We start from the raw sequence: 17138 nt of genomic DNA, 5'->3' as shown, positions 1-17138 counted from the left end.
ACGCTAGGGTTCATTCTTGGTGTTGTACATTCTATGGGTTTGAACAAATTTATATATAATGTCATGTATCCACCATTATAGTACCCTACCTAATAGTTTCACTGGCCTAAAAATCCTCTGTGCTCTATCTATTCATCTCTCCCTCTTTCCTAACCATTGGCAACCACTAATCTTTTTACTGTCTCCATAGTTTTGCCTTTTCCAGAATGTCATATAGTTGGAAGCATACAGTATGTAGCCTTTTCAGATTGGTGTCTTTCACTTAGAAATATGCATTTAAAGTTCCTCCACATCTTTCCATTTGTTTTTAATGATTAATAACATTTCATTATCTGGCTGTACCACAGTTTATTTATCCATTTACCTACTGAAGGTCATCTTGGTTGCATCCAAGTTTTGGCAATCATGAATAAAGCTGCTATAAACATCTGTGTGCAGGTTTTCATGTGGACATAAATGTTCAACTCATCTGGGTAAAAACTAAGGAATGCAACTGATGGATTGTATGGTCAATCTGTTTTTTTTTTAATTAATTTTTTTGCCTGTGTTGGGTCTTTGTTTCTGTGCGAGGGCTTTCTCTAGTTGCGGCGAGTGGGGGCCACTTTTCACCGCGGTGCGCGGGCCTTTCACTGTTGCGGCCTCTCTTGTTGCAGAGCACAGGCTCCAGACGCGCAGGCTCAGTAGTTGTGGCTCACGGGCCCAAGTTGCTCCGTGGCATGTGGGATCTTCCCAGACCAGGGCTCGAACCCGTGTCCCCTGCATTGGCAGGCAGATGCTCAACCGTTGCGCCACCAGGGAAGCCCCAATCTGGTATTTTTTAAAAGCGAATACAACCATTGTAAACTTTTTGTTTAATCTTCATCTTTATGCTTTTCTAAAGTGTCCAACTATATAAATGACTGGGTCTCAAACACCATTTAAACATATTTTTGAGTAGATATTCTTTGGGTAAAAAGGGAAACAATTAATTTCCAAATCTGAGTAATGTTATTAATTTTACAAAATTACTGGCCTTTTGAGTAGGAAATTAAACTTTGCCAAGAGACAGCATTTCACAACCAAGTATAACAGAATTTTTATCCTAACTTTGATTGCTTGGTTAATCAATACTCAAAGAGACTATTTCTACCCATTCTCCTGGAAACTATTCTACTATCAGACTTGGCATTTCCAAAGTCGTTTAAGAGGATTATCTACTTACTCTCTATATATTTTAGTTTAATACAAAGGCATTATACTACTGAATATAAGCAATTTTATTCCTTAGAGATGAAGAAAAAAATATATATATATATATTTGATCTATCACTTCAAAACACAACTATTATTAGGCATGAGACCAAATGTTTGAAACATACATAGATAAGATTAGGCCAATCCGTGTTGGTCCAATGTGGAAATGTCTTGGTGTGAATATTTAGACCTGCTGCCTGGTAGAACTGTCAGAAGATAAATGGTTATAGATGATGACACCACATGCCTCTGTTTGCCTGGGAAGTTCCCTCTTTCCATAAAAGTACTCCAAGTTTGGTCGATGAATTATATACTCATCCTAGTTATAAGGAAACCGAATGTTTTTTCTCCTCTTCTCTCCCTGTCTCACCTCCTCAAGGGTATTTCTTTCCATAAGGGTAAATAACAAGAGAATCATCAGCTAGAGGATCAGTATAACACTGAAGTGTGATATGTTTCACAGAAGGTCTAAGAGAGAATTCAGACAGATTAAAAATATATAATAATAAAGAATCAAGTAGCATTAAGTGCTATGAAGAAAAATATTTAAAAAGGTAAGAAGTCAGGGACATTTGGAGTGAAGAAGTGCCTGCTACCTTAGACAAGAATCTAGGAAGACCCTCTGAGAAGGTAACAGATGAGCAGAAATCTGAAGGAAGTGAGGAAATGAACTATGAGAATATCTGAGGAAAGAATGTTCCAGGCAGAGGAAACAGCAAGATTAAGGTTCTGAGGTGGCCACATGCTTGATATATTTGAGGAACAGGAACAAGGCCAATACAGCTGGAACAAAGTAATTGAGGGAGCAGTAGGAAATGGGATTAGAGATACTGCCAGGGGCTAGATAATAAAGGGCCTTTTGGACTATGGTAAAGAAGGATTTAGAATTTTATTATATATCGAATTGGAAGCCACGGGAGAGTAAAAAGCAAGGTACTGACAAGAACTGACATTCCGTAAGGATGACTCTGGCTGCTGGGTGAAGAACAGACTGGTGAGAGTAAAGAATGGAGCTAGGGAGACCAGATAGATATCTACTGCTATAGTTCAGGCAACAAATTAAATAATTTGAATTAGTAGTTGTAGAAGTGGTGAAAAGTGGTTAGATCATAATATATTCTAAACACAGAGCCCTCAGAATTTGCTATTAAGTTGCATGTGGAGCAAAGGGAAAAAGAACAGAAGATTATTCCAAGGGTTTTCATATTCAACATCTCAGTGACTGGTACACTGAATGAAGATGGGAGAGAACAATAAAATTAGAAACTCTGTTTTTGACATGTTAACTTTCAGATACTTAATCCAAGTGGAGATACTGAGTAGGAAAGCCAGACACACAAGTCTAGTGTATGGGGAATAGCTCTGGACTGAAGATATGAGTACTGATGTATTTAAAGGCACCTGGATGAGATCATCTGAAATATGAGTATAAAAAGAGAGAAGTTCAAGGACTAATGCCCTGAGTTACTCTAACTATTAGTGGTAAGAAGAGGAGGAGGATACTGCAAAGGAAACTGAGGTAGGGAGAGTATCAGGAGAATGGTGTTCAAGAGTCAAAGGAGAATTTAAAGGAGAGAGCAGTTAGTTGTGTAAAAAGCTGTTGTGGGGTCGAGTAAAATAAAGATTGAGAACTGATCACTGGATCTGACAGTCTACTCCTAGAGGGGTTCTGGCTGGTTGTTTTAATGAAAGGTATTTTAGCGGGTATGTACGCTGATCGGAATAATCCAGTATGGAGGGAAAGACGGACAATGCAATGAAGAGGAGAGAGAATTTCACAAGTCCCTGAACAGTCAAAAATGAAGATCTAGTACAGAAGTGAAGGGTGAGATTTAAGAACACAAGTGGATCATTTATTTTAACAGGATGGAATACAGAATAAGACCATCAATTGAGAATGAGGGCCAGGAAACAGGTATTGGAAGTTTAATGGGCAGCTTTGGAGCTGATGTGGAGGAGGCAGAGTTGCAATTAACCAAGGTTAGATCTTACCAATGAAGTGACAGAGGAGCAAGAGAGTTAAGATTATGAAAGGCAGTGTTTATAGTCATGGACCAAGGAATGTGAGCAAAGCAAGGAGGGAAGTGAGAGCATGAAAGAAATGATAGATAATAAAAAGTTGGGCTGGAAGTCTTTAAAGGGTAAAAAAAAAATTGTTGTAGGGGAGGTGAGCTGAAAAGAAAGGAAGTGCTAGTCAGTTTGAAATGCTTGCAGCTGAGATTTTGTAAGTGGTTCAGTCAATGGTAATGAGGTCTTGAATATAACCATTTCAGCAGGTCACTCAAGTGAAAGAAAAAATAAAGACTCCTAGAGGCAAGGATATCAAAGAACTGAGAAGTCAAGATTTTGGAAGGATCATACCAGGATACTGAAAATCACTAAGAATGATTACATGAATAGTGGACAGAGAAAAGACAGTTCAAATCATCAATGAGTAGGAGTGATTGTGAAAGATGCAGATGACTAGACAAGGAGGGGAAGTAGGAAATACTGTCTGATGATATATACATTTTTAAAAGGGAGGAGGTACAATCATCCATAAATACCAATGATAAGCAAGGAAGACATCAACTCCACTTGTTGGTCCCAAGGTACATGGGACGTGACAGATAAAAATTCCACTTTTTGTGAGGGGTAAAGAAAAAACAGTACTCTCGGGGGAACACCAGTTTTCTATGAGAGAAAAAAAGGTGAGATGAACCATCACAGAAGAGTTTGAGGAAAAAGGAAATTTTGCTGATCACGAACTGGGAGTTCCAAAGGGCAGAGTGAAAGAAATTGGGAGGTCACAGATAAATGGGAGTTTAAAACATACTGGAGATATACCAGAGTCAAACAGAGATAAGGAAATTAAGTGAAGGTGATCTGAAAGGCTTCAACTTTTCTTTTTTTTTTTTTTTTTGCGGTACGCGGGCCTCTCACTGCTGTGGCCTCTCCCGTTGCGGAGCACAGGCTCCGGACGCGCAGGCTCAGCGGCCATGGCTCATGGGCCCAGCTGTTCCGTGGCATGTGGGATCTTCCCAGACTGGGGCACGAACCCGTGTCCCCTGCATCGGCAGGCGGACTCTCAACCACTGCGCCACCTGGGAAGCCCCAAGGCTTCAACTTTTTTTAGTGATTAAGATGTCCTGATGGTATGCTTGGTAAAAGGTGGATAATCAGTTAAATTTAGTTGTCTGCTTGTGATTGGTTTAGCATTTGCAGAAGGGGTGTTGGGCGGGAAAGCAAGGTCAGGAAATTGGTGTCTCACCAAGAATTTGAAGTGCTCTTTGGGGTCCCTCCTTTATATCCTGCAATTGAAGGTGTTGAGATATGTGGTTCTTTAAAAACTGTACAGCCTGCACTCACAGGAACTTATTCAGTCAACACTATTTACTGAATGTCTGAATGAACTGCACCATCCTAGATACTGTAATTCCTAATTATCTAATTTGAATTTGTTGAAGACTATTAAAATTAAGCAATATAAAAATAAAATAACAATAATAATAATAGCTTCCAGGCACTCTTCTAAGTGTTACATGCATTTAATCATTTAATACAATTAACTCAATGAAGTTGATGCTATTATCTTCATTTGGGGACAATATAACCAATGCATAGCTCTAAAAATTAAATCCTTTCTACTCCAGAATGTACCTGTTTAGGACAAATCATATTCTTTTCATACAAATTAGCCTATTTATTTTTCTGGTATCTGAACAGTGGGCATCTATCTGAACAGCGTTTTCCTGTATTTTAATTTAGGACAGAGTTTCTTCCTCTAAAAAGCATATTATTCAATTCATGTGGCTAATATTCACTCTTGTTAAAATTTTATTGTTCTGCTTCAATTATAAGTCATTATGCCTGTTCCATTCACTCCTAGGAAGAGAATTTTGCTGTTTTCAGCTTAATTTGGCATGTCAATTATCTGGGGGAGGGTGGAAATTCTATTTGAATATTTATAATGACCCACAATAGGGATTTTGAAGTAATCCAAAACATGGGAACAATTGCCAAATATACATCCGAAGTGACCTACCACATTACAGCTGTTCAAAGTTTATATATGACTACTATTTTCGTTAATAAACATTGACATCACCAAGTAGATAAAAGCTTTTACTTAGGAGATAATCAAGTAGCAAAGTCTAGAAGTATTGTGCTAGAGTTTTTTTAAAGCCCTGTTGAATATAAAAATTGGTCTTGGATTTAACAGAGCTGCATCACTAAACAGGACAGGGCAGATTGGCATCAAAGGATCATAAATACAAGAACAGGAAGAAGGCTGAAGTGAGGAACTGAGGAGGGCTTGACAATGAGTAGCCCACGTTTTCTATGTTATAATGACTATTCAAAATTAAGAACATAAGTAGTATGAAGCTCAAAATAGAAAACCTTACACCAAAGTAAAATAATTCACAAGAAACTCATCTTAGTTTAACACTAAAAACAAACAAACAATAAAACCTCACATTGTAAACTTTTGGGATACAGCCAAATGACAAAAATTAGACATAGTCTTTAAGCTGTATGGTTATCATCATGGGTAAAGATTCAAAGGGGTGAGGAAATCAGGTACATGGGGAGTTTGTGCAGCTTGAAGAAAATCTGAAGAATGGAGGGGAAGAAAAGGGAAGTGGAGGAAGAGATGGGCTACTGTGAAGAATCAAAGGCACGTATGACGGCAATAGAGTGAATCCAATAAATATAGGTACCCAAGAGGTTTCAGGTTAGGTGCCATTATTTCGGAAGGCCATGAGCTAACAAGGTTTCAGGTGACTGAAATGGTAATTAATCAATCAATTCCATAAACATTTACTGAGCACCAACTACATGGCAAGTCCCATCCTAGAAGCTGGGGTCCTGCAGAAATTTATAACCACTTGGCTTCCCTAACATTTAAAAATATTAATGACTTCCTACTAAGTTCCACATATTACAGTAGAATCTGACACAAAATCTTAGTTGTGAACACAAATATCTTAAACAGATGAGCAATTTAAGTGAATCTGTAAAGTACATTTTATTTTTTATTTATAGAGGCTATTTGGTGGGATATGAAATCATATAATGACTTTCAAATTACTAAAACTGCATTTAATAACAACTCTCCAAACTGCTAAAAGTACCATGCATCATAGTTATAAGGAATTAGATTCAAAGTTAATCTTGCTATCCAATCTTAGAAAAGAATATTTCTGACAATAGTGAAACAGGAGACCTGGTAATCACTTTTGCCATTTATTATTGACAGAACAAAACACTATCATACATATATATTCATAGGTATATAGCATATGCTCAATAAACTAAAATTTCATTAATCTACTTTGTTTTTAACAATATAAAAATCCTCTTATGTTACAAAATAAAACTGCTAGCCATGAGTCAGTAAATGAAACAGAAAAATGTATCCTAGCATCAACTAAAATTTAAATACGCCTAACATTCTTTCTCAGTCCTATTATATTTGATCCTGTAAAATGAATTCCAGTGAGTTACAACAAAAGACTTGGATATATAAAATATCCAACTCATTAGTGAGAAAAATAACATAGAATGCAAAATGATGTTGGTTCTCCAGAGCTGGGGAAATATAAGCTAAAACTCTGACCTCAAGTCTACATTTATAGATATGAAATACAAAGATAATGAAAAAGACAAAATAAGTAACAGAAAGAGGGCTGAAAGAATGAAAAATAGTAATTTTTCAGTATACACAAGTGATCTGAACCAAACCGGAGGAAGATAAAATTTTAAATGGCTTTGTAGGATCAATTGCAAATAGAGTTTTTATTAAAATTGTGGCTATTTTAGTGCAATACAATAGCAACTTTTTGGCCCAACTCCTAAGTAACTATAATGTAATTCCATAGTTTCAGTAGTTTTATATGTAAACTATTTTGCTTGTCTTTCATTTGTATGCCTTTTACAAGATGAATTATATATCATTGGTTGTGTTTGTGTATATACATATAGTTGTGTGTATTTGAAGTTTTTAACAGATCTTTCTTATTGACAATGGAAAAGTATCACTTAATACTAACATAGAATGAATAACAATGCTAAGCTTTAGTCTCTGTGTCCCTTTTTGGTATATGTAATTGTAGTCAAAATCAAGTTAGTTAAATTCTTGGGGCAGTATTCAATCTAAGAGTTAAATCAATCGTTGCCTCTGAGTAAGTTTTGATTATAAGTAATCTCACTGCCTACATAAAAACTATTAATGACTCTCCCTAGCCCAGTAATTCCATTCCTCTCAAACATCTAAGAAAAAACAAGAATATTTTTACTTAAGAAATATGACATTACTTAAAAATAAAAACTATTGAAAGAAAATTCTAGTAACCAAAAACAAGAAGAAGCTGTTGACAGTTACTTTATACTTACTGTGCTGCTTCTAATTACTAAAAAAAAAAAAAAAAAAAAAAAGATGGTTTTAAAGGGATTTATTTTTAAAAGGTCCTAAGGTATGTGTATATATTTAAATTTAAAGGACAAAAGCATTCTCACCTTGTTTTTTAAATTAGACTAATTTTTATGCTTTCATTTTTACTGAAGTTGAATATCTATTAAAAATATGTTTTAAAATGAAAATATTCCCCCAACCCTCCTTTAATACCAAATAATAGGTATTTCACTCAAATTATGATTAACTTTATATTTTCCTTATATTTTTAATACTCACTCCTCAAAAAGAAGTGGTTTTATGTGATTTTTTTTTAAAATTTGAGGACTTTTAGTATTTGCTCAGCTCTTTACACTGTCAATTGAATATTTGATAAAATATTCCTATAATCATGTAATTACACAAGTTTACTGCTTTCCAATTAACCCTAGATAATATATTTATAGAAATGGAAGGATTCATTAAATCCCTTGAATAAACCATAATGTAATAATTTTAAGATATTAGTATATACAATAGCCAACTGTATTCAGTTTAATCTATACTCAAAACACTAGAAAATAAAAATATTTCAAATTATCTTCTGTTTCTTTACTATAACAACCTCCTGAGGTTATCTAATGACATATAAAAGCTATACAAACAGGTATTTTCTTTGCTCAAACATCATACTTTATAGCGTTTAACACAATCTGAAAATAAGGAGACAAGCATTATTAATTTACATTTTAATTTATGTATGAATGGCTTTATATTTTTAGAGAAGTCATTCAACAGAATCTGAGACTGTTTTGTTTGGCATTACATAAGAGCAAAGGGAAAATATTTTTGTTTCCCCTTTCACGCTAAAGACCTGCATAGATGGACTGAAAACATACATTTCTGCATATCCAAGGTTTCAGGGCATAAGACTGTGTTTTAATAATAAGAAATCTATACTAATATATTTTTGCAAAGCAACATGAACCGAAAATAATTTCAACAAGTGGTATGTTACCTGGGTGGAGCTGGTGGCTACCGAGATGCAGTCAATAAAGCTGTGTCTTCGAGTGAAAAATGCAACTATCTGCTGCCAGCGTGAAGGTTCTGGCTCAGCTTGCAGTTCATCTGATGAGCCCTTTTTCGCCCAGTGTTTCTGCTTTGGGCCTACTGAGCCATGGCTAGAGCTAGTATTGCCTCCTCGACTGGCGCGAGAGTACAGAAGTGTGTTGTTCCCGAAAATGTAATTCATCTCTGCAGCCCTGCAGGTGGTTGCCAAGCAGTCTTACTTCTCTACCAGCTGCTGAGTGGTGAATGATCGGTAAAAACTGCAGCTAGAATTACAGCAGCATCACTTGTAGATCAGGGAAAATAAAAACCTTGAGAAATGATGCTCATTTTCTCTGTAATTTCTTCCCATGAAAGAGCTTGTATCTTCCCTCTGTACCTGTTAGCTGTATGATGGCTGAGTTTATATTTCTAGACAAAAAAGACGACATAAGGTGGTTTTCTTTCTCATGATTATTTTTTCACCAGCGTCTGCAGGAAAAGCTGTTCTTTTGTTAGCTGATAACTAGACGGACTGAAATCCAGGAAGTGAGGTCGATTAGCAGGTAAAGAAGGATGTTATAAACACTGGACTACCAAGACCCTTTGGGGCTGCCTGATTTAATGCACTGGGTGGAGAAACCCTGGATTACCAAGTTTCAATCACAGTCTGAAGTAAAATCCAATGGCATCTTCGCTGCTTAAATAAATTATAAATATGAACTGAATTTAAAAATACAAGAGGATTCTCTCTGCCAACAGTTCTGATTGTTTAAAACAATTTTACTAAAGAAATCTTTCTATTCACATATAAATTTCTACATCAGGAAGGCACTTACATTAAATAGCACTAAGGTTTTAAAAGGTACTATCTACATTAAACTCTGAGGATCTAATGACAGAGAGAAATCCATTTGGAATGTAACTTGATAATTTTATTTAACATATTGGTTTTTTTGATTAACTGAGTCTGAAGACAGAAACAGAATAATTAGCTAAATAAGTATTTGGCTTCTGGGACTTTTGTGATAAAAAAGTGCTATTATCAGCATTATCTCTCTCATATGTTATAAACATTAAGATTACCAAGTTATGAATTTGTAAAAATGCAAAAGAATTAAACATAAATTTTTTGTTTTATAGCCAGTAAAACATATTTTATCCAACATGACATAAAATAATACTCTGGTTCAAAAAATAGTACTGTTTGATTGCTAAATAGATACTTTCTAACATCTAATATCTAGGTCTGTGTTTCTCAACACACTAGTCCACCTCAGAATCACCTCGGGTGCTGGTTAAAAAAAATACAGACTGATATCCCCTTCCCATTAGAATTTTTAGGGGTTAGGGAGATCTGGGAATTTTCATTTTTGAAAAGCCCCCCTAAGAGACTCTTAAGCACCCTCAAGTTTGAGAACCACAGATTCCTAAGTCTGTCCTCTTAATACTATGCTACATTAGTATATAAAACAACATTTCGCCATTAAAAACAATATATGAATAAAAATGCTACTTGATAACTTACTAATAGTTGAGTAATTCAATTTTTAAGTTGATATAAGTACATCATAATCCCCAACCTCAGCCATGAATGAGGACCAACAAAATCTTGCTTGCTTTTGCTTACCAGCACCAACTAAATGCAGTCTATTGGAAAGTAGCATTGGCAAACTACAACCTCTAGGACTACTGCAAATCCTGATTTGGCAAGAAAAGATGCGAACACTGTCTCTATGATTCCGTCTCTAAGATACAAACACATGCCCAAGAAGGGTTGAGAGTCATGTGGGACTTCTGGAAGTAAGATGTTTTGTGACAGATTATAGCAAAGTTTGCTTCTTCCCAAGAACTGTACAGACAGTAGCTGGCAGCTTTATGGCCCTACACAGATTGATCTTATCTATTTGGGGGTAGGGGACTAGAGGAAAACACTAAGGGTAGACAGAGAACTAAGAATCCTCTCTAAAAGAAAAAAAATAAAACCTCCTAAAAATAAATTTTACTATGGACCAGATACTTAATAAAGAACTGATTAGTGTGGTTTATACAAATGCTCTAGTAATTGGTTTGACCCCGACATATGTGTCTTGATCTGTATATGATGGAAAGCCAGGGTGGGAGGGGGAACCTTAGAATTTATACAGATTCTGTTACTCTGGATTTGTAAGGATGAGGATATTTAAAAAATTTTGGCTGCACTGGGTCTTTGTTGCAGTGCGCAGGCTTCTCTCTAATTGCGGCATGCAGGCTCCAGCGCGTGAGGGCTCCAGAGGGCATGGGCTCAGTAGTTGTGGTGCACAGGCTTAGTCGCCCTGTGGCATGTGGGACCTTAGTTCCCCAATCAGGGATCAAACCCACGTCCCCTGCACTGGAAGGCAGATTCTTAACCACTGGACCACCAGGGAAGTCGTGGATAAGGATACTGAAAATGAATGTTGAATGCAAATATCCTACTCAAGTTGCAAACAGTACCAACACAGATGGAACAGTAAGGCATTCGTATACAATGATTTCTTATGCTAGAGAGCCAAAGAGCTTGGGAACAATCGAAAGTTGATGAACGCTCCATCCCATATATCCCGAGTACAGAGAAGAAATACTTCTCAATATATAAATTTCCTATTCAAATCGACTGACATCAAGAAAACAACTTTGAGTTTTGAGAAAGGCTTTTTTATGAAAATGTCCCATTACCTGAGCTACGGAAATCTAGGATCACCTCATCGACTGCACAACAGTCAATACACACATACAAAACCATATATGTACCTAAATCACAATTGGTTTCATATGATTTGATTGGGAAGCAGAGGCAACCAACTCCTCACTGATCTCTGCTTTAGAATAACCATACCCGTGTCACATATTGGAAATATAAGCTCTATTCCGTTAAACCAAAATTTAAATTCATTATAGAACCTGGAAAGTCTATTTAAAATAGTGAATTTTAAAAAATACTACACAACGTTTAAATCATCAAAAAGAACACTATTAAGATTTTAATATGATATATAAAGAATGGACTTTTTTTTTCTGCAGACAATTACTCTACCACTGAGCAATACTCTGCACCTAACATTCTTTTTTCTGTACAGTTTTTCTTTTTCACAGAATGATAATAATATTATCTATAGCAGAACTCTAAACAGTAAGAGAAAGCATAAGTAAACTAAGTACATCCATTTAGTGATTACATACTTTAAATATGATTATGAAAAATTTATGACTGTTAGAAATGTTTATTTTATAACATTAAATGGAAGTAAAGACAGTTCAAAAATTTATATAGGATAGGCCCTCAATTATTTGTACCCTTTTCCAAACTTGCAAATAAACCCAGAAGTCTTCAGGTATAGTAACAAAGGCAATGATTAAGTAATTTTAGTGAAAATTTTTAAAAGGTTGAAGGATGAGAGGAAAAACAATATTGAAACTCTAAAATATTAGGAAAAAAATTACTAAGTAACCACAAAGCCAATGTACTGTAAATGCAACAAGCATTTTCCTTACCTTTTTATCTTTATAATACGGCCTATTAAATTTCAAAACATGCAGCTGTACTAAGACAAGACTAAGAAGATTGATAACACAGATTTGTTATTTATCTAGAAAAAAGTGATCATACATATACAAATCGCTTCTGTATGAGCGCCATCTAGTGGTCAAATTGTATGCAAACTGTGTGCTCAACTTAGTACTCCAGGGTCATCCAAAAAAGATAAAATTCAAAAGTATTTTAATATATTCCAGAGTTGTAAAAACAAAGTTGACTTCAACAAAGCACTCAGTATGCACTCAAAATAGGAAAGATTCTCTTCCTGCAGCATTTAGTTCAACAGGCATATGTTTGCTTATAGCCATTCTTCTGCTACCTCCATTTCTCACAATATTTGAAAAACTACCGATTGCTGCTGGTGATTTCATTTGATAGTATTCTCAGTACTAGTGGATAAAATGTGTCCAGGCTAGAAGATACACTTATTTATAATAATTATCTGTTCACATACCCTGTTCTGTCTTCAATTTCAAGCCCCTTGTAACTACACTTACTTTGCACATATTAAACATAATTTTCCGTCATTGAAGACAAAAGCAAAATATGAACTCTTTTATTCAATGACCATTGCAATATCCCGCACTAAGCCATGTCACCCTTGTCATTTCATCTAGATTTAAATCTATTTTGAAAAAGGCTGAGGTTTTGTTTACTTGTTCAATTTACTGTTCTGACCATTTTTCCTAATTCTTAGATCATTTTCAGTTTTAGGAATCTTGACACTGTTCTTATTAGTACCATACTACTATATTTAGAACTGTTTAAAATTGAAGCTTACTTTTAAAGATTTTCATATACCACAAGAATTTACCCACTGTGTCTGTCCTTTTCTTCCACATTACAGTTTTTCACCATTATATCACCAATTTCTTTCTTGAAACTGTCTAGCACTGGCAAGAAACTTTCCCTTTTAGAGTCTTAAATCATAATTACTTTTTTAAAAAACTATTTTTTTTTTGGCTGTGCCACGTGGCATACAGAATCTTAGATCCCTGACCAGGGATCAAACCCGTGCCCCCTGCAGTGGAAGCACAGAGTCTTAACCACTGGATGCCAGGGAAGTCCAAATCATAGTTACTTTTACGTTTTATGCTAAGGCCTGAATAAAGTAACTTTCAATCACTATTTTATTTCATTCATTACTTCAGTAATGAGAATCAGCACTAGCACTACAAGATCCTGACAGATTATTTCACAGCATGTTTCATGGTGGCAAACCCTTCATAGGCCCACTCATCAGCTCAGGATCAAGGTCCTTCACACCTTGTCCTCATTTCCTAACAACCATCCTAAACATCAACTACAATATAATGAACTTTTCTGCATTTTTAGTCTCTTCAGACTATCACTCTCCTACTGTACTTATTTTCTCCAGTAACTGCCTTCTCCTCTGAATTAGCATATTGTATACATCCTTCAACACCTTGTCCAAATATCAACTTTGGTTTTTTACAATACTTCAAGAATTTAACTTCTCTTTATTTTTTCATGTTACATCATACCGTGTTATAACTATCTCTCCATAAAAAATACCAGTCACTGAAGCCTAACAAACTTACTAACATAGATGTTTAATAAATGCTAAATGCATGTTATTTGATAAACAAAACTAATATTATGTTGATTTTTCAAGCAATCATCTATTAATCTTATTTTTCTATTAGCTTTTATAAGAACTGTGAAGAACAAAGCAGTGCCTAATTTACATTCTACTCAGCAAACTGCTACTATTCAAAGATAATTTTTCAAATTACAAAAATAATAATTCATATACTGAGTTCTATGTATAGTACAACAGTTATTTGCTTCATTCCAAACCACAATACTATAAAAGTGGAAAAGTTCCTTATATTAGCTTTTTTGTTTCTAAAAAAGGACTGCTAATCTTATTTATATTTTAAATAACATATATTCCATTGTTGAGCTTCCTAAAACATTTGCAGTTATTTGAAAAAATTTTAAAAACATTAAAACTTGCCTTATGTCAAAACAAAGTTATTTTTTAAAAATTTGGTTCTCTAGCAGAAAGTTAAAGTAATCCTAACCATTCTGCTATTACACTACCCCAATCCTATGCTCACTCCTCAAATTTTAATCTATGCATGAGATAGGAGAAGCAGGAAGAAATACCCCAAATGGGGCAGCTTTAATAATTCTTAAATTACAATTGTATCAGAATATAGTTTGTCAAAAGTCCAGCCTATCAAGATTTCTGACCCAGTAATTTGACTTCTGGAAATCCATCCTAAGAAAACAACTAAACATACTTTTTATGCCCCAAGATGATTCACTGCAGCCTTCTTTACAAAACCTAGTAAAAATGGAAATAACAAATAGCGAAGACCAGAAGTGTTCAGCAAGTTAAGGTACTAATATACTATGTAATGTTACGTATCAAGTTTTAAAAAAATTTAACATGGGAAAATGTGTAAAACAAGTTTATAATAGGAAAAAACTCAACATTTAAAAAAGTAAGATGTAAAGTATGATTTAGAAACAGATGAAGGAGTAGATAATTTCTTCTACTGGAAATGAAAATCCTAATCAGAGAGCCAGCAAGCCAAAGGGGGAATACGATGATGATACCCAACTGCTCTACCTATTTGCATCAGAAACTTATATTTATAACTGTTTCAGAGACTGATGCTGTTAATATCTAATAAAAGAAAACAAAATGAAAAGGAGCAAGAGAATGCCATGTAAGGATGGATAGATCCAGCTGTTTTTCACTGAGACCAGCTGAATTATTACCACAGTATACTAAGATGCTTTGAGGCTAGTACTTTCTTGATCTTAACCAAAATTTGTCAAAGATTTGCATACAAATACTCAAACTGCCACTGCACTAAGGCAATAGTATAACACCAGCAACTATAAGATGTATGTCAATTGCAGAAAAGATAAACTGAAAAAGATGTGTTTTATAACTGTTAGTAAAAGGATATTTTAATCTCAATAACATACTCCTTTAAATAAGCCTCCGTCAAATTTGTCTTTTAAAAGCCCTCGGGGGGAAAAATGCTATGGGAGACATAATCCTTTAACATGTAATAATTAACTGTATGCAAAGGACAAGAGCATTTTTAAAGCAGATACCAAAAGAATCAGGCAAAATTCACTTAATTCTCTTATGGTAAGAAAATCAAGGGAAAAAGAGTCAAATTAAGGAAGCAAGTGAGAATCTTCAAAAAGTAATAATGCTTTCTCACTCAATAACTAGAAACACTTAAGTCTCACTGCAGAGTGAGGATTAAATAAAGAAATGTCAGAAATTTACTTTAAAATACTTCAAGACAGACAGTAAAGAAATATGTGTATGGTGGTTCAATTAAGCTAGGTTCTAGTGCATTACTTCTCAACAGTGGCTATCCCCTAGAAACACCTGGAGAACCTGTAAAACTCTCCAAAGCCAGACTATACCCCAGACCAATTAAATCACAATCTCTGAGATGGCACTCAGATATAAATTTTAAAAGCTTTTTAGGTGGTTCCGATATCCCACCACAACTGAGAACCATTACTATGGACAGTCAGTTGTCCTAATCAGGAATTAACATTCCTAGACTGGTCAGCTAACATTTAATTATAAAGTAAATGGCTGCTATAAGATTTTTGTTATGTTAATCTTTGATCAACACCAAAAGTTTGCCAATTATCATAATGAATGAAGTGGGCTTTCATTGGTGAAATCCATTGTATTTCAGTTATATGGATTGGCTAAATTAGACACAATCCACCCTTGCATAAGGGAAAGAAAGACTCTGAAGAGGCTTATACCCTTAGAGATGGCACCTTAAGGTTTAATACCTAAGATGTCTGGAAATTCTGGGTAACAAAATCTTGGTCTCTGGAATATTGTTTTATTTGCCTAGAGTGAGCATTTTATGCAACAAAAAAAAGGTGAGGCTTCATCACATTTAAAGAGGCTATATACAATATGTTATGTGGCTCACTGTCTGTTTAAATGTCTGCCTGTGTCAGAATCTGCATACACACAGAACTACCAAACAACCACCAAAAGACTGAGGAGTTGGGTGTGTGCAAATTGGCTTTGGATAATTTGTAACAATCATAAACATCAAAAATTCAAAATATCAGAAACAAAAGAATTATACATACCCGGGAAGGTTTTTCGACTGAAGTAAGAAATAGGCTTTATTAATTCAGTCAAGAGAAAATAGGCATAGACTGATAAGAACAGCATATAAAGCAGGAGGGAGTGCTTAGAATTCAAGTGTTCTAAGGTTCTTATGTTGTTCAAAATGAGGGTAAAAGATATATATTGAGTCTAAATTTTTGTAAGTGAAATATGTATATTAGAATTTCTAAAATAAAAAAAATTTCTAGGATAACCATTAAAGGAAGAGAAACAGAACAGCTTCCAAGCTAAGAAGAAGGAAAAATGAGATGAGAAAATAAAATCTAAAAGAAGACATGTTGGAATAAATGTCTCGTATGTTTAAAATTAAGAAACATACTTTTAAATAACTCATGGGGCAAAGAAAAAAATAATAATGAAAGTAAGAAAAAAAGTTTGAATTATGATAAACATTTCATATTAAACCTGTGGGTTACAGCTAAAGTGTATTTAAAGGAAAATTTACAAATTCAAATACCGTTAGAAAAGGCTGATAATGCAGTTAAGTAACCAACCTGAGAAACTAGGGGAAAAATCCCAAACAGAATAAACTCAAAGAAAGCAGAAGAAAATAAAATAATAATGATAAGAGGAGAAAGGGGAAAAGATAAAATGAAAACTGTCTCTGTCACTAATAGACAACTGATTATTTTTCCCATGTGTATCTCTCATTTAGCGTCCCAAAGTAAGATCAGATTGCCTTGGCCAAACGCAATCTTTGATGGATATGTAGGCTATCCACACATTTACATATTGCATAAACGTGTATATATTCATGTTTATGTGTG

The 17138-nt window shown here is 34.8% G+C and overlaps 1 protein-coding gene across 14 annotated transcripts in view; it reads right to left on the bottom strand.

The window, feature by feature from the left end:
• The window catches only part of DLG1 (discs large MAGUK scaffold protein 1), a 285352-nt gene that overhangs the window by 164047 nt on the left and 104167 nt on the right, over positions 1-17138 (bottom strand). Inside the window, exon 1 of one of the 14 annotated variants that reach the window (XM_073804065.1) lies at positions 8625-8977. The exons of 12 other annotated variants lie outside the window; for them this stretch is intronic. In XM_073804065.1, coding sequence (XP_073660166.1) covers positions 8625-8858 — 234 coding nt within the window. In that variant the 5' untranslated portion in view covers positions 8859-8977. Of the gene's footprint in view, positions 1-8624; positions 8978-17138 lie in introns of those variants that run through there. One more of the 14 variants, XM_033855653.2, reaches the window with a different exon arrangement.

The sequence above is a fragment of the Tursiops truncatus genome, chromosome 4 (assembly GCF_011762595.2).
Source record: "Tursiops truncatus isolate mTurTru1 chromosome 4, mTurTru1.mat.Y, whole genome shotgun sequence".
Classification (NCBI taxonomy): Eukaryota; Metazoa; Chordata; class Mammalia; order Artiodactyla; family Delphinidae; genus Tursiops; species Tursiops truncatus.
This window is presented reverse-complemented; position numbering and strand designations above follow the sequence as displayed.